Consider the following 18,359-nt stretch of genomic DNA (forward strand, 5'->3'; position numbering starts at 1 on the left):
CATGATGGGATGTGGTAAAAAGAGCATTGAATTTGGAATCAGAAAACCAAATTCAAGCCCAGCTCCTCCTCTATCTGACTGCATTGTCTTTGGCACTGTCTCTAAGCATTGATTTCCTCATCTGTAAAATAGGGATGTTGTGAACATTAAAATAAATAATGCATATGAAGTACACTCGTAAAAAAATCACTGCACTAATGCTAGTTATTATTTAACACACCTCCTTCCTAACAATGAAAAGGAGGCTCCAGTGGTTTGAAATGACTTAAAGATACACATATGTTAATCTGTGACTTAATTATCAATCTTTATACCTTAAACTTTTGTCTTTATAAATTTCACAAGGAGATCTGAGCTTGAAAAATAGAACACCAGAAAGAACAGGTTTTCACATTGGATGGCAAGCGGTAGCCTCTAGAATGTTCTGAAACTAACCACAACAAAGTACTTTTGATTCACTCCCTGAAGCCAACGAGGAGACCACAGAGCAGTGTATATTCCAGGGAGAATAAAAAGACTGAAGACTGATTGAACAGAAACCCAGGCTAGTATTGTCAGTGCCCTGTGGAACTGGAGCTGCAGGGACAAAGTCAGGTATGACTTTTGAAGAAAACAATGTTACTAGTTCCGATACCTGTGTTTCAGTTTGCTAAAGCTGCTAGAATGCAACATACCATAAATGGGTTGGCTTTTACAATTGGAATTTATTAGCTTACAAATTCACAGTTCTAAGGCTGTGAAAATGTCCAAGTCAAGGCATCAAGAGGAAGATACCTTCTCTGGAGAGACTGCTGGCACCCGGGGTTCCTCCGTCAGATAGCAAGGGCACATGGTCGGCACCTGCTGGTGCTTCTCTCCTGGGTCTCCGTGCTTTCAGCTTCTGGTTCCTGTGGCCTCCTCTCTGAGCTTCTGGGGGTCCTTGCTTACTTGCTTCAGGGACTTTCTCTCTTAGCTCTCTCTAGATGTTGCTGTCTCTGAGCTCTCTGGTTTTTTTCTTTTATCCTCATAAAGGACTCCAGTAAAGGATTAAGACCCAGGTTGAATGGGGTGTGTCACATCTTCATTGAAACAATCTAATCAAAAGTTCCCTCTCACAATAGGTCTGTACCCGCAGGAATGGATTGAAAGACTATTGATGTTTCCGGGATACCTTACAGCTTCAAACGAGCACAAGCTGTTTCTGTTGGTATAAATATTTGAAGACATTGTCAGGTAACATTTTGGAGAAAGGGATTTCAAGGGCACGTAGAAGAGATGTTTCAGGGGACGTCTGGTCTGGTCTCTCTTGAAATCGAGATAGAATTCACATACTGTAATACTCATCCTTTGAAAGATTACAGTTCAGTGATTTTTAGTATTTTCACAAAGTTGTACAACCATCACAACTCTGTAATTCCAGAATATTTTCATCACTCCAAAAAGAAACCCTATATCCGTTAGCAGTCATTCCTCATTCCCCACCCCACCTGCTCCAGCCCTCGGCAGCCACTATTGTACTTTCCGTCTCTATAGATTTGCCTATTTTGAGAATTTTATATAAATGGAAACATACAATATTTTGACTTCTGTGTGTGGCTTCTTTCACTTAGCGTGATGTTCTCACTGTTCATCCATATTGTAGCGTGTATCTGTACGTCATTCCTTTTATGGCCAAATAATATGCCATTGTAAGGATTTACCACATTTTGTTTCTCTGTTCAGCCGTTGATGGACATTTGGGTTGTTTCCACTTTAGGGCTATTTTGAATAATGCTGCTAAGAGCATTGGTGTACAAGTTTCTGTGTAGAAATATGCTTTCAGTTCTCTTGGGTATATACCTAGGAATGGAATGGCTCAATATCTGATCCCTCTTAATCCAAATCATCATATTAGTAACCCCAGAAGAAGAGGAATAAGCTTAATTTGAATGGATTAAGAAGCAGGGTGGTATGTAGACCCAGGAGATGTTGATAGAGGAGCTGTGGTCTTTCAGATTTCATCTCATTATTCTCTAGTCTCCAACAGTTAAAGAATTATGTAACTATTCCCTGATTTTTTCAAAATAAACCCATGGATAGGCTCTAACTCACAGTGAGTCACAGTGTTTCCACCCATCAGGCTAGAGTGACAGGATACACTGATGCTAGTTACCAGTAACTTTGAGCTATGTGTGTGGTCAGGAGAAGGGAGAAAGATGGAAGAGTTCGCCAAAATTTTGGTGGTGATGGGCTTTAATTTGAAAAGAGCCTCTCCATCCTGCAGATAATTTAACTTATTGTTAGGTTAACAGTGGAGCCTCATGCTCTGGGGAAAGGGGTGCTTTGTGGGGAACAGGACAACTAAGGGGCAGTTGGCCTCTCAGTCTATTCAAAATTGAATGTGTTGGCTTTGTTGTTTAAATTCCATGTCTACATCACTAGCAAAAATGTCCTTTCAAGAACATTCTATTTTCCAAACTAAATTTCATTTATAATATTGTGAAGAGTTAAGTCCTACTAATTGGAGATGTGTTGGACATGGTGATAAAGGTGTCGTTTTAGATGGTAACCACCAGAAAGGGCCACCATGCCAAGAGAAAAGGTGCCATTTTCTCTGCCGGCCCTGTCTGAGCACAGCTATCAAGAATGCACCCTAGAAATAAACATGTCTCCCCCTACCCCCCCGACCCCATTATATCTCCCTGACCCCAGAATTTTTGCCTTGTTGTACCCTTCAGAGTTAGAGCTAGAGCTAGAGCAGCTCCATGGAGATGGGAAGGAGATTCCATTACTTCTCTAGCCTCACCCTCCACGATAGTTCTCACCCTCCACGATAGTTCTTTTCCCTTTTTGACTTGATCCTCTGCCAGGAAGTCCACAGAGGTTCTTTGGTTTTTGCTTTGTTAGTTCAGGAAAGTGTTGATGTAAACCATTTAATGGACACTGAATCCACTGTTATATGAAAGTGATAACAATGAGTTTTGGAGAAAGAAGAGGAAGATTAACAGTGAAGACAAAAGACTTTAGGGAAATAATTTCCTTGATGGTCCACTGGTGGCTGGTGGGAGGTGATGATGGAACCAGACTGTGCTTCTCTCCCTACGTCAGCTTTGACCCAACCTGAAATATGCCATCGGGAAAACCAGTCTTACCAGATTGGAAGAGCTCCTGAGAAATCAGACAGGAAGAGAAGAGACCCTGGAGTTGGCAGCAAGTTTCTGATTACTGGCCGTGTGTCCTTGAGTCTTTACAGTGGTCATTCAGGGGAGTGAGGTGGAGATGTTCTTCTCATGGCTTCTCTGAGGCAATCAACTGAGTTGAGACTCTGGGGAAAAATGCTGCTTCCAAGTGTTTTTGTTATAAAGGTAAGAGGAGGCAAAAATCAATAAAATTCTGAAAGTGAAAAGAACAAGCCCTAGGTCAGAAGCTCTTCCATGCTTCTGGATTGGTTCACTAGAAAAGCCTCTTGTCTTCTTGAATAAACAGGAGACTATCCAGAGACCAGATTTTCCTTCTACCTCTGTATTTCATTTACCCTGTTATCAAGGCAGAAGTAAGAAAAATATGCAAATTCCCCCCAGCTTTACAGACCTTAGCCCCCTGCAGGGTGACCTAGCCAGTTTGCTAAGGCGTTAATGATCTATAATTGTTTCCTCTGTAGCCTCTTGCATTTCTTCTTTTCCCTGCAGGCCTCTGGGGCCTCTGCTCTAAGAGTGACGGATGAAGGAACTTAATTTGGTCCCTGGAGGCAGGAGGGCAGGTCAACAATGCCGGACAGAGACCGCTCCTGAGGGCCAACCGCGTGGAGTTAATCATTACATTCTTTAACTAAATGGAAAAATAGTTCTCTTCTGCCATAGTAATGTTTTTAATATCTTATCCCAGCCTTTTCTTATCAATTCTGTTGAATCCAGCACCTCCTTTTTTTTCTTTTAATTTAAAGATAGTGTTTATTGGACCAATAAAACGTACAGAAGCTAAGTTCTCTCTCTTTTTTTTTTTTTTGGCTGATGTTTAGATTTAGATGTTCTGTGAGAGCAGAGATCTTTTCTCCCACTTGCTAAAACCAGTGCTGTCCCTAGTTCGTATCAGTTCCTTTATTAAATATCCACTGAAGTAGTGGGTTGAATTGGGGCCCCGGAAATGTACGTGCTTGTCCCACTCCCAGGGCCCTGTGAATGTGATCTTATTTGGATGTAACAAAATGAAGGCTCTTGACATGTGGAGCTCGTCCTGGATTACCAGGGGGGCCCTAAATCCCAGGACAAGCATCCTTATAAGAGAAAGGCAGAAGGAGATTCAAGACGGACAGGAGAGGAGAAGACACAGAGAAGAAGCGGCCACGTGTCCACGGAGGCGGACACTGGAGAGATGGTGGCCGCAGGTCCGGGAAGGTCAACGGTCACCAGCAGCTGGAAAAGGCAAGGGACGGAGTCTCCCTTGGGGCCTCCAGACACCTGGATTCCATGCTTCTGTCTCTAGAACTGTGAGACACCATCACCGTGAGCCAACGAGAGGACATTTCTTTACCCCAAAAGGAGACCCCCTCCTCAAGAATGGTCCCCATGCTCCTCTACTCAACTCCTTCCCCAACCCTAGACAACAGTAATCTACTTTCCCTATGGATTTGCCTATTCTGGACATTTTCTATAAATGGAATCATATATTACATGGTCCTTTGTGTTTGGCTTCTTAAACTTAGCATAATAGCACCTCTTTTTATATTCTAAATATTTTGCAATACCCCTTTAACTTTCTTGAAAAACTCATAGATAATCTGACCTACTGCACACGTTTTTTTTAAAAATATGCCTTATAAAAAATCAGAAGGTGACTTTTAAAATCAGTCAGTGCTGGGGCGTGTCCACACCAGAATATGTAGTAGGTAGAATCCTTGCACCGATAAACAGTATCACCACGAGTGTGCCAGTTACAGTGGCTCTGAAACAGTTGTGCTGGTTGCGGTCTCAACTGCAATAAGCAGTGTTTCCATTGGTGACAATGTCTGCAAAAGGTGAATGATTCTTGATATGGTTCCAAATAAACCAAAGTACAGTCTTCCCTCAGTTCAAATGATAACTATATTCTCAGAAACATCAGTATATGTTCAAACCTTGCAAGAAAATACTTGGTGTTTACTTGTAAAATGGAGCAAGGCTCTTCATTCAGAGGATTTTCACCTGCATAAATGAATAGCAGAAAACTTGAGAGTCACATGAGAAGAAAAACATTTTCCTAGCGCAGCACCATCCGGTGCACAGAGGGCCTGTCGCTTCTCTGGCCTCCTTCCTTCTAAATGCTGGTGATGCCGCCAATCACTGAGTTAACCAAGAATGTTTCCCAGGAGACAACACTTTCCTGTGGAGGACCAGTAGCTTAGCTCTCCTCTGTTGGAAAAGCACTTTCATACACATCATCACCTCTGGGACCATGTGCTATCAATTTTTTTCTCTCTTATTTACATAATTTCTCTGTATTCGCTATTTCCTCTACACTTACAAACCTGTTCAGATTTCTGCCACCTAAAAAAAAAAAAGTTTCCCCGCCAAATCTGTTTCCTCCTGCCCAACTTCTCCTGAACCAGGCCATGCCTTCATCTCTCACAAGATTTTGCAATATTCTCTTGACGGCCCTTCTTACCTCCAGTCTTGCTGTCCTCGTCCCCACTCGCCCACAGGCGCTGAGGGTCTCCGGGACCTGCAGAGGAGGCCGGGCCCTACCTTGGTCTCGGCTTCCGGTGGAGGCTAAAGACGTGGCTCTTCAGCGCAGGGTTGCAGATGCTCTGCCATGTGGCGCCTCCTGGCCACGTTTAAAAACAGTTTTAACAGCTTTTTGATATACGATTGGTATATAATAAATGCACATATTTTAACAGCTCTGTTGCGATACATTTCACATACCATAAAATTCATCCTCTAAAAGTTGACAATTCAGTAGTTTTTAGTGTATTCACAGATGTTGCACATATTTAAAATGTACAATTTGATACATTCTAACAGGTGTACATACCCATGAAATAATCAAGATAAAGAACCATTGCTCCTCAAAGTCTCCTCAATGTCCCTTTGTAATTTCTTCCCCACTTGCAGGTAACCACTGATCTGTTCTGTATCACTATAAAATAGTTTGCATTTCCAAGAATTTTATGTAAATGGAATCATATAGTATACACTCTTTTTTTGGGTGGAGGGCTGACTTCTTTTCCTCAACATAATTATTTTTGAGATTCATCTGTGTTGTAGCATGTTATTAATAGTTCATTCATTTTTATTGCTGAGTTGTATTCAGTTGTATGAATATACCACCTTTGTTTATCCATTCACCTGTTGATGGAAATTGGGTTGTTTCTGGTTTGGCGCCATTGCAAAGAAGCTGCTCTGAACATTCGTGTATAAGAGTTTCATTCCTCTTGGGTAAATACATAGGAGTGCAATGGCTGGATCATATGGCAAGTACATGTTAACCTTTATTAAGATACTGCCCAACTGGTTTCTAGTGTGGTTGTGCCATTTTTCATTCCCACCAGCAGTGCTTGAGAGTTCCAAGTGCTCCCGCACCCTGTCTGGTCAGTCTTTTTAATCTTAGCCATTCTGGTAGTTGTGTAGTGATGTGCCTCACAGTTTAAACTCAAATACTCCCAACCTACTGCTAGTACCTGCTACCACCACTGCTACTGCTTCTCCAAGGCTTTGCTTAGGCCCTTCCTGCATCCTGGATGCCCCATCTTAATCAATCTTCCTCTAACACTCAGCTCCAATACCCTTGACTCTCCAGATTGGACCAGAATCTCGTACAATAGGTTCTTCGAAATGAACAGCAGTGGCAGAGACGGGCTCAAGACCTCAGCGTGGTGCTCTGTCCACGCTGCTTGAGAAATACGGATCTAACTTTTCTCTTGCTTAAAGAAAGCTGCCATTACTGCGATTGTTTCAAATTACAATTTAATGAATCAGAAACAATGTGTAGTTGTAGTATTTTTAGAAGAAATGAACAATTGTCCTAATTCTAAAAACCTCCTTTGAATATAGAAGGCTAAATCTAAATGAAGTTTAAGGAACACCAAAGAAATTAAACTTTATCTGAATGAGGGGCACCCAATCAGTCTTTACTTTATGATTTTTAAGATTCCTGTCTTTCAGGATTTCAGTTATTTTTGAGAATTAGTCATTAGGTCTGAAATGTTTTATTTTGTTTTTTTTTATTTTGTTGGGTGGGAAAGGAGCAGCACCAAGAAAATATATTTCATGCAGCTTTTGAGAAATTCTTGGAAGTCAATAAGATCTGCAGGTTTTTCAGCTTCCTAGATAATACTCAGTTTAATGTGGTTTTTCCAGGTTCACTGGAGGGAGGCAGAAACATAAAAGGAGTGAATTGGTTTCCAGGAGCAGTAGATCCTGGTAATAAGGGGTAACGAGGTTGAGTTTCAAAGTCCGATTAGGAATCGCAGCTATGGAATTCAGAGTAATTGTCACTGGGGCTTTATATCCTGGGGATTTGGCCTGCTGTGCACAGCCAGTGGTTCTTGGTTTTTAATCCAGAGTACAATGGCTGTGCAGCACAGAAACATGTAGCACCTTCTGAGGGCTGCTAGGTATGCTGGAAAAACACTCCGAATTAATGGGCAACTAAACAATAAAATAAAGCACTAGAATGTGGGAAAAAATTATTTTTGAAATAGTCGCACATAGTAGGTTATATTCCAAAGCAAGGTAACTCCATCCATCATGAGCTAAATAAAGCCCTTGTAAGATGGATGCAGTCACGGTAAAGAGAGAAGGTTTATGATTAAAGTCCATGACAAAGTGACCTGGGCAAGAACAGAGTAGAGAACAGTGTATCTCAGAATGTAATGTGCACACAGATCACCAGGGAAGCTTGTTAAAATGGGGACTAATTCAGTAGGTCTAGGGTGAAGCCTGAGGTTGTGCATTCCTAAAAGCTCTCAGGTGATGCCGGTGCTGGTGCTTAGCCCATACTTTGAACTGCAAGGGCAGAAACTTTTAAGTAAGCATGTTGCTCTACCCTCTTTCATAATGGACCATGAAATTGGCCTGAAATTCTGTTGTTAGTAGTCCTATTCATTTTAGGAGGGTGTGGAGATGAAATTCTGATTCCTATCTTCTTCTTTAAAAAAAGAAAAAAAAAAGAAAGAAGGGGATTTCTTCATTCTTGGCGTCATGGAAAAATCATTTGTAAAACTCCATATTGAGTTGTCTTTATTTTAGGGTCAAAAATACCATGCCTTTTATTTTATTAACACTCCTAAGTACTGAGCGAAGCTAAATGAAATCCAGTATGTTGCCTGCATACACTGGTAGTAGCAGTGGCATGCAGAACTTTTTTAACTAGAAGATCTATAAGGATGGTTACATTTCTGGTTAAAACTTGAAGACAAGAGCTGTCTGATTTGGGTGTTGGATTTTCTTTAGTCCAGGACCATCCTGGGTTTGGAGGCGGCATTCCCTGGTTGTTTGAGGCACAGATTCTGAAACTCTGCTGGTTACTGACTGTCTGTGTGCATGCAGACGAGTTACATGTACTCTGGTTTGCACATCTGTAAAATAGATTTGCATTTTACAGCTGTTACTAGAATTAAATGTTAATATTTGTAAAGCTCTTAGACCAGTGTCTGGCACACATGCAGGTCACCCAAGTACTTTAGTGTCCTGTCAGATGCTCAGCCCAGTGGTCCTGTGGAATCCAGAAGACCTGTTTTCTTCTGACCTACTAAATACCATCCTGTAAGACTTTCCCAATAAGCAGCTGGGTCAGAGAGAAAGGAGACCTCAGCCAACCAATTGCAAACTCCAAAATAAATTCATGAAGTCTGTGAAGTCACTCGTCTTACTTGGTCGGGCTTACCTTGTCCTTTGGTTTTGCAGTTGGTGATGTATGTTGGCCAGATGGCCAAGGACATCCTGAAGTGGCCCCGCCCCTTCTCCCCTCCTGTTGTGAAACTGGAGAACAGAGTGATTGCCGAGTATGGGATGCCGTCCACCCACGCCATGGCGGCCACCGCCATCTCCTTCACCCTCCTCATCTCCACCAAGGACAGATACGCGGTAAGGCGCACCTGGAGTCTTTTCCTCTTCCTCCCAGGTCCTGGGTTATCCATATAAGGATACAGGGAATAGAGGTTTCACTCTTAAAGCTGCTGCTTTGGGGACTTTCGAGTTTATGAAATAAATACTGGGGGGACTGGAGCCTACTACGCTGTCATCTATAATTTCCTCATAAATAAAGTGATCATATAATTTAGCATCAAATCAGTGAGCGCCATTAGTAAATCATCCAGGACAACATACGTAGCCTGGGGCTGTCCTGGGCAAATCAGGGTGTGTGGTCTGCCCACTCGGGAAGCGTTTTCACCCTGAGCTGCCTGGCTAGACAGCACTTGGATGAATTGGTGCTCTCATCCTCTGGACCAGACCCAGGGAATTTTATATCCTATTAAATGATCCCCCAGGGCTGAGATGACTCCGCCACATCTCTCTGCCAGCCCCCCAAGGCCTGGGGCAGAAAAGGGTCTTCCTCTGAATTAGCCCCTGAGGATGCCTCGCCTCTTGGTGAGGGCCCAGCCATGAGGAAAGACGGCTCCCAGACTTTTCTAGAAAAATGCCTAAGTGAAATGCTGTATTTGTCAGGGGATTAACAAATATTGAAAATAATCACATGCATTTTGCCTTTTGCCTGTTGGAATTTTTAGATTTTATTAAATCTAGCGGTTTTGTGAGGTAACGGGCAGATCCGTTTGGCCCTGTCCTCCTCCTCCAGAAGCCTGGGGACATTCCGCAGTTACGTGTTATGGAAACAGGGGCGCTGGCCTGATGTGTTGGAAGAGGACAGGATAGATATGGGGTCTCGGTGCTTCCTCCTCAGTTTTCACCTGGGTTTAACCTGTCTCCTAAACAGAAAAGGAACATGTGTAGGGAACATGTCCAACCCTGACAAAATCTTTTGTCCTAACTTAAATGTCATGCCAGGATCAGAAATGTCTGCGTTCCCTAGTACTGTCTGAATTAGTTTAATGCCATCCTCTGAGCTTCTGAATTAAGTTAATGCCGTGTCAGCAGCCCAGAAGGACGCAGTGGGCCCAGGACAGCCCCACTGGGCTGCTCTCAGGAGCCAGAGAGGCTGTGAACACGACAGTGTTACTTAAGAAAAAAAGCAACAAATAGAGGCTGGTAGAAGAAATGAAACAGAACATTTATACCCATATTTTAAAGCCACCTAGACCTTTTAAAAAAATTCTTTTCAGCTTACATGATGTAGCAATTTTCATAAAGCCTGTTGTATGTTCTGAACTTCTTTTCTATTTAATTTTTAATGATGAATATATTTAGCTATTTGGTTTATTGGCTTGTAAACAGCTCTAAATATGGGTTTATTTATATAAATATGTATTGTGGCTAATTCCGAAGCTCTCGTTTTTGAATACATTAATTCATTAATTTTTTTAAACAACTTTCCAATTAAAATCTGAGACCCATTAGTGATAAATCTTGAGAAAAGACAGACAACCAGGTGTTTTTTACTCGTGTGTTACATTGCAAAGAACATGCTGAACTTGGACTCAGAAGATCTGGTTTCTGGTTCTGACTGTGTGACCTTGGATGAATCATTTAACCTCTCTGAGCTTCAGCTGTTGTGAGAATCAGATGGGTTGATCAATAGGAAAGCATATGTGTGAACCATAAAGTTCAGTACTGATGTAACTTACAGTGCTTAGAGGGTTCCTCGTCTTGATTAGGAGTTTCCTCATTTATAAAATGGGACTAATAATACAACTTCCTTAAAAGAGAAGATTAAATGAGATAGTGACTATAAAGTGCTTCACATAATGTAGGTTTTATATTATGTGACAGAATAAAGACAGAATAAAATCTTCTTTCTTTATCACTTTGGAAGACCATAGATGTCAGCCTCGGAGCACATGGGTTATATCTCTAGGTCTAGTTAGTAAGCACAATATTGGTTTGTTCCTTATCTAAGTCAACAGTAGTCACATTTCCCTGCTTGCATTATTGTCAGGCAGCAAATGTTGAGATTTAGCAGAGTCTGGGCTTTTGCCTTGACTTCTGTATGTAAAACTGCCTGTTCTTAGTTTGGGCCACTTGTCCTTGTGCGGCCTCAAGAAGTCAGTTCTGGCCAAGGGTGTGATAGGGTAGTTGCCCCTTGGGAATTCCAGATTACAGCACTGTTCATTCTGCCATGCCCCTTGGTCAAAACTATATACTTTGTAAGTTCTAATCTAAGAATAGGTTGAAATGAAAATTATCGCACTAAAATTGCCAGCACAATAGATGAGCTCAGGAAGTCTTGAAGCCACATTCTTCTGTGTCTTATTTGCATGTTTCTATGTTGCAAAACTTCCTCCTGGAACTTTATTTCTAGGTATCTCCCCCTTCTCTTTCCTCAGTTTCTCCATTTTAGAAACAGCTTTAGACCATCTGATACTGCCCCAGGAAGTGTGAGATTTGGGCTAGCAATTACTGGATAATGAACCCTCTTTTCGCCTACAGCATCCAACTGTCTGTGTGTGACACGATCTGATTCCCTGTTTTCTCTTCTCCCCCATCACAGTATCCTTTTGTCTGGGGACTGATGACAGCTGTGGTGTTTTCCACCTTGGTGTGTCTCAGCAGGCTTTACACTGGAATGCACACAGTCCTGGTAAGCTCCTTCGTTGGGCCTTAGGGTGATTGTTTGAACAGTAATCTGCTCAGTGTCTTCCCCACGCTACTTATTTATGAAGTTATTTGCATACATCATTATATTGCTCACCAGGCCAGTGAGTTAAGTAATTATTAGTTTATAGCACATGTATAATAACAATGATGGATCTTTAAGGTAGTATCAATGAAGCTGAGCTGGACTAGACCCTCAGAGCTTTGAAGATTGGTGAGAATGGTGACCGAGACTCAGTTCAGTTTGCTTTCCCATTGGTCTACCGATGACACGGCAGGCAGCGCAGAGAACACTCCCGGGCAAGGGTGTGAAGGGCATGCAGCTGCTGCCTCATGTCTCACAGAGAGGGGCTTGGAACTCGGGGGTCTCAGCCGCCATGAAGGGTGTGGGTCCCACCAGCTCAGAGGACCCAGGGTCTCGGCTCTCCACCTTTAGACTAAAGGCAGTGCTGGGTACACGGAGACACATCAGCATTTACCCTTTTACCACATAAGGAACTTTTTCCAGAGCTTGCACAGTTAGCACAGTTAAAATTCTTCCAGAATTCTATGTCCTGGTGCCTCAGCCAGCTGCCTTGAAGTTCCAAAGCGTAAGGCTGGCCATGCTTTTACCACAGGGGCACAATTTTTCCTCATAATTGGTTACAAGAAAGATGTCTTTAAAAAGAAATAGGCCCTTCCTAAGCAATCTGTGTTCATGTCAAACCATGAAGCTCAAAACTTACATTAACAAAAGATCTCCAAGGGGACACCCTCCTCCGCCCCCCCCCCCCCCCAAGGCCATTCTGTTTCTCTTCCCGGTGTCCACTGCTGGTTGTCACAGAAAGGTGGAAGCGACGGGGGTGGAAGGGCAGCAGCAGCCGGAGGTGAACTGAGTTCCGGAGATTATCAGTCAAAATGGGCAGAGGCAGAGAACTGGCTTCACAAGATTCCATCAGCACAATGTCAGGCTTCCCACTTATGAATGCAAATACTCACTCACAGGAAATTTGGGAAAGGCAAGGGAGTCAAAAAACTCAGTAACCAAGATAAATAATTTTAATGCGATATTAAAAAAAAAAATCAAGGTGAATGCAAAAAAAGAAAAAAAATCATGATGAGCAAAACATCACAAATTTAAATAAAGACGGAATCTGAGCCTGCATTTGTATGACCCTTCCTCTGTTGCTGCACCTAATCCCTAGCCCTGACTGGCGTAGCTTTTGGGTGAAGGAGGGAGCCAGGCCTTGGAAATCCTAAAAGGAGCAATAGGGACCAGTCTTACTATCTTACCTGCCAGGGCATGTCCTTGCTGTCCCTCAGTCCGTCACACGCTGCATCTGGTGGCTTCTAAGATGAAAGGGGAGAAAGGAAGGAGAGCATTCTCAATTAGCTACACTGCTGATTCACATTATGAAGACTTTCCTGCCACATGTGTGCATAGACTTAAATATGGAATTAAGTAGCACTTTCTCGGGTGCTTTGGCATTCCTTTTGTCTGGGACTACTTTTTAAATTTAGATAGGGTTTCAATAAAAATGATCTTGGGAATTCAGGTTAAAATTTAAAGCCCAAAGTAATCACAAGAATGTGGAGCTCCAGATGTGAATAGAGAGTTTACAAAAACCACCTCCATAAAGATATCACTGCATCTTTTCCTGTTCTTTTTAAAGTGGATTATGGGGGTGGGGAAGCATTCTTGCGGGGAAGATAAATTAGGCCTCTCGTTTGGACACAAGGTACTGGGACAGCCACCCTTTTTTTTGAGAATCTGTCCCAGAAGAAACTGGAGCAAGCGGCCATAGCAAATCTCGCCTCCCCGTTCCCATCCCATTCCACCATTGGAGCCTGGGCCTGCTTTTGCACTCACATTTTCATTTCATAAAGATCTTAGACCCCGACTCAGGCTTGGTCAGAGTATGATGGTGACTAATTTCTAGTAGCAGAAAGGAGTGGCTGGTATAAATGGTTAAGATAGAGTTGAATTATGGATTGTGCTAAAGTCTTCTTTATTTGGCAGCAACTTAATGAGCGCCTGTGGGTACCAGGTATTGTGCTAGATCTGGGAGATAGTGAGGCAAATAGAACCCTGCTCCCCATCTCCTCCCCTCCTGGGCTTCAAGGAATGTGGAATGAGACAGATACATGCATGGCTGCTTACTTGATACAGTTTGTACTATAATTAGCATTAAATGCAAGGTCTTATGAGAGCAAAAGGAAGTATCTAATCTGGGAAGGCTCCGCATTTGAACTGACTTTTTAAGTTTGTGTGTGCATGTGTTGTGCACATGTAAGTTTATTTAATTACTTACATTATAAATGCTCACCTTTTAAAAATTTCCAGCAGTATAAGGTCAAAAGGGAAAGTTGCTCTCCCCAGCACACCCATTCACCAGATGTAACCACTGCTGGCAGTTCAAGAGTTTAGAGAAGAAAAGGCATTCCGTGTAGCTAGAGTGGCACGTGTGATGTGCAGAGGAGACCAAGGCTGTTTCAGGAACAAGAGGCAGGTCCGAGTGACGAGCACAGAGCACGTGGCTGGGGATGCAGTCAGAGTAACAGGGAGTGAGGGGTCTTATACCCCACGCTAAGGAATTTGAGCTTCGTTCTATAGCTGTCTGGGGGTGGGTACCTGGTAAGATTTGGACATAATCTCCTGGCAGTGGTATGAGACCACTTTTTTTTTTTAATATTCATTTTATTGAGATATATTGACATACCATGCAGTCATACGAAACAAATCGTACATTCGATTGTTCACAGTACCATTACATAGTTGTACATTCATCACCAGTATGAGACCACTTTTGAGAAAGAAGAGCCAGAATTGATTCAGCTTGGTGACCGCCTGGCTGATGGGGATGTGGGAAGGGAACAGCTCAGGTGTTGCAACAGCAAACCATTCATGTCTGACAAGCAGTGATTTCTTAATGTGTAACATAAGCAAATTATTTGTCTCCCTCCTCCTGCATAGAGAGCCATTTACAGCCTGAGTGACACACTTACAGGCTATGTGTGTGACTTGTGTGATTCATGGTTGTGGTGGACCCAATGGGGTGCCTACCGAGGCAGTGATTTACTAAAACAAGTTTTTGGTGTATTATTTCAGATTCCCTGGGTCAAGGAATGAAATAAACCAATTGCATCTAACTGTAGAAAAAGAAAGAAAGAAGGGTATCGGAAGGCCTGGGGTAGCTCATAGATTCCAAGATGGGGTTGAGCACCTCAGCCTCAGGAAGGGCCAGGACCGAGGCAGCTGTGAGGCCTGTCTGCCTCTCCCCTTTAGAGCACCACCATTCACCTCACTCCCCTTCCAGCCACTCTGGAGATGGAGACTTTGACTGGACCCAGCCCTACCCTTGAGCTGGCTCTGAGTCTTGTCCAGGCAGCCTTGGCAGGGTCCTGAAGCAGAAATGGGACCCTGGGAGCCCTCTGTGGGCCGCAGGGTCAGCACCCAGAGGAGAACAACCCTCTAAGTGTATCACAGTTGAGTATGCCCAAACATCAAGTGGACACGGTGCGTGATAGTCAGGACCCCTTTACTGCAAATAAAGAAAACCAACTGAAACTGGCTGAGCTAGAAGGGAATCACACTGGTTTTTATCACCACAGTGCTGGAGGGCAGAGGTGCAGGTCCATTGGAAGAGCAGGACCCGTAGTCTGGATCTTCTCTGAAGCCTCCTCACCACTCTGTCCCAAGCTTTCCTCTGTATCTTTCTGAATGGTGAATTCATGCTCTCAGGCTGCCTTTCTCCTTGAGGCTAGAACCTGACTTCAGGGGGCTCTGGGCTGAAATTCTTGTGCTTCTCTCTTGAAGGAACTCCAGGGAGGAGAGTTTCAGGAAAGGTCTCTAATTGGCCCGGTCTGAGGAGTGAGCTCATTGCTGTACCAATGCTGGCCCAGGGGTGTGGGGGAGTGCCAGGAGCTGGCCTGGCTGAGCAGGGGCTGTGATTGGCAGTGAGGTCAGGATTGGAGTGTGGGATGAGTAGGTCACCAAAATAAAGCACACCCTGTTACGAGAAGAGGAAGAAGGAAGGCTTGTCGGGCATACAAACCCCAAATGATATGCTTTCTTGCACGGTTGCATTTTTCCTGTTCTTCCAAAGGCTCCAAAAGTGGGCATTATATTTTATTTGTATTTGTGGGGGGAAAGAGAACTGATTATACTGTATTTATGATGCCCTAACTTAATCAGCTGATGCAGAACTGATTTTAAATCCTTTGACTTGTAAAGCAATCATTCCAACTATGTTAACTGAAAAATTAGGCAGAATTTTTGTTGTTAGATTAGTGAATATTTGAAATGTGAATAAATAGTGAATTTGAGAACTTTGAACTTGAACAAGCTGAAATGCTGTTTATTTTATTGCTCCTAAATTGTTTGACCTTTGGGTAATTATATAAATATTAGGTTTTATTTGCTTACTCATTTAAATTTTTTTCCCTAAGTATTGCTTTAGCTTTGGTTGGAGTTGGAGAATGTTGAAAAAGCTTCTCAAATATGAAATTATCTGCAGACCATACAAAACTGTGTTCTGGATTTGGACTAGAGCATTTTTGGTGTGTTTTTTTTCAAGCCGTTTGAAACCATTTTAAGGGGGGAAAAAAACTTAATTCCCACTGCCTTGTGACTATGGGGAAGTAAGTGGATTGTAGTGTAAGTTGCACCCCACCAAGACCAACTCTCTCTGGTACCCAATGAGATGAGTTACTGAGATAAGAAGAGAACTGGGTTATTTCTGAGCATCTGTCACCACATTAGTTTGCCTGTTGTTTTCTGTTTATCTTAGATATATTTTTATGCTATTATAAAAATAGTGAATTATTTCTGGCTTCCAAAGTAATAAGGACTCATAGTAAAACATTCATCCCTTCTTGTTTTTTGAAGTTTTTTTTTTTTAAAGAGAAAATTAATCGTTATAAGTTAACCACCATAGAAGATATTCAGATGGCCACTTTGGGGGATGATATGAAGGGGAATTTAAGGTATTTTATGCTTCAGATCAAAGCAAGGGTTTAGCATAATTTCTGGCAAGATCTGCTTATGGTCCATATATTCCTAACAACCGTGGGCAAATTAATTTTTTGTCTCCTTTCCCAGCACTATCCAAAAAGCCACAATTGGGGCACAGTTTTCTATCAGTTTTGTTAACGTGGGGTGAATAGGCTACCAGTATGTGCTCTAATCTAGGAGAGTGAGCTGGAGTGAGCCTTCTGCGGCCCACAGAAGACATACAAAGAAGTTGGTCAGAACGCCAGAATTATGCAGACATCAGAGGTCCCTCCAGGGCACTGGGCCAAAATCTAAAGGCTGATGCAGGCACAGACTGGTCCTGGGCCAGTTGGCCTCATCTCAGAAGCCTCTTCTGTCCTTCCTGCTCTAATAGAAGCTGGTTGGCAGTTGATAGTCTACGACCCCAAAGCTGCTCCAGTCTGGTGTCTTGTCAGGCCTGATGGAGCCTGATGATTAACTGGCAGTTGGCCTGGCTGCTCAGTGTGGGAAGGTGGGATGGGGAAGCCCCTGGGGTCGGTGACTGAGCAGTCAAGCCAATGGGCCCAGCTTAGGTCACTCAAGGCAGAGGCAGGGAGACAAGGTAAGAAGCAGGGAGTTACCTCAGTGAGAAGGGCCTAGAAGGGCCCCTCAGATCCAGGCTGCCTAGGTTGAGGAGAGTGTAGGGCTGATCTGAAGAGGGAGCCCAGCTAAGTGTCAGACTCACAGGCCATATATATGAAAATGTATCCACTTTTCCCCAAATAAATGAAAAGCAAGATTCGGGGTCAGAGAACAGGTTTGAGATCTGGCACTGCTGTGTATTATCTCTGTATTCTGGGGTGAGTTCCAGGTACCAGTAAAATCTGAGAGGGCTCATTAGTTGGGTAATTAAGAATAAGGGATTGATTAAACCTTCTGTGGTGGATCAAATTGTGTATCTCAGTTTTAACAAGTTTTGGGCTTGGTCCCTATTGTGATGGGTGTGGACCCATTGTAAATAAGATCTCTTCAAGATGGTGCTTGAGTTAAGGTGTGGCCCAAATGAATCAGGATTACTGGAGCCCTTTATAAGCAGAGTAAAAGTCTAGGCGGAGAGAGAATCCATGAGGAGAAGTGAGAACCTGGAAGTCAACAAAACCCTGAGGAGAAAGGAGAAGGAAGCCCCAAGATGGCCGGCCAGCCAGAAGACGCTGAACCCTGGAGGAAGCAAGCCTTCTAGCCTCTGAAACTGTGAGCCAGTTCATTCCTGTTAGGCCAACCCATAGTATGGTATCTGTTTTAGCAGCTAGGAAACTAAAACACCTTCCGTAGGAGCCAGCCTCCATATAGTTCCTTCTCTTATCAGGTCCTTGTTGGTTGGATTATATAATGTTTTACAGTTTTTCTGAAGGATGAAGTTTTTCTTTAAGCTTATAATTTTGTGCATTTCTTAAGAGAAAAGCACTATCTTCAAAATTTGTTTGTGAAATCGTCTTCTGTAAAATGAATCAGACCTTCTCATTTATTTACATGGTTTTTGAAAAAGATTCACTTCTTTGGCCCCTTGGGAAAATATGTACACAGATTCCTACCATAATGCTCACAGTTGCCAGGACATCCAGGAAAATGTTGGCATGCACACACTTTATTTTCATGCAACCCTCTAAGTGATTGTCAGTTTGTTCTCTAGTGGAACAAAAGCAGGGAGAGATGGTATGGTTTCCTTGGTTTGCTGGGATCCCCTGACTAACCACTGAAAACCA

At 42.9% G+C, this 18,359-nt stretch overlaps 1 protein-coding gene across 1 annotated transcript in view; it reads left to right on the top strand.

Moving 5' to 3' along the window:
* The window catches only part of SGPP2 (sphingosine-1-phosphate phosphatase 2), a 143,626-nt gene that overhangs the window by 102,866 nt on the left and 22,401 nt on the right, over positions 1 to 18,359 (top strand). The window contains exons 3-4 of the mRNA XM_037850234.1: positions 8,841 to 9,020; positions 11,542 to 11,631. Coding sequence (XP_037706162.1) covers positions 8,841 to 9,020; positions 11,542 to 11,631 — 270 coding nt within the window. The remainder of the gene's footprint in view (positions 1 to 8,840; positions 9,021 to 11,541; positions 11,632 to 18,359) is intronic.

Source organism: Choloepus didactylus, chromosome 9 (genome assembly GCF_015220235.1).
Source record: "Choloepus didactylus isolate mChoDid1 chromosome 9, mChoDid1.pri, whole genome shotgun sequence".
In the NCBI taxonomy this organism is placed as follows: domain Eukaryota; kingdom Metazoa; phylum Chordata; class Mammalia; order Pilosa; family Megalonychidae; genus Choloepus; species Choloepus didactylus.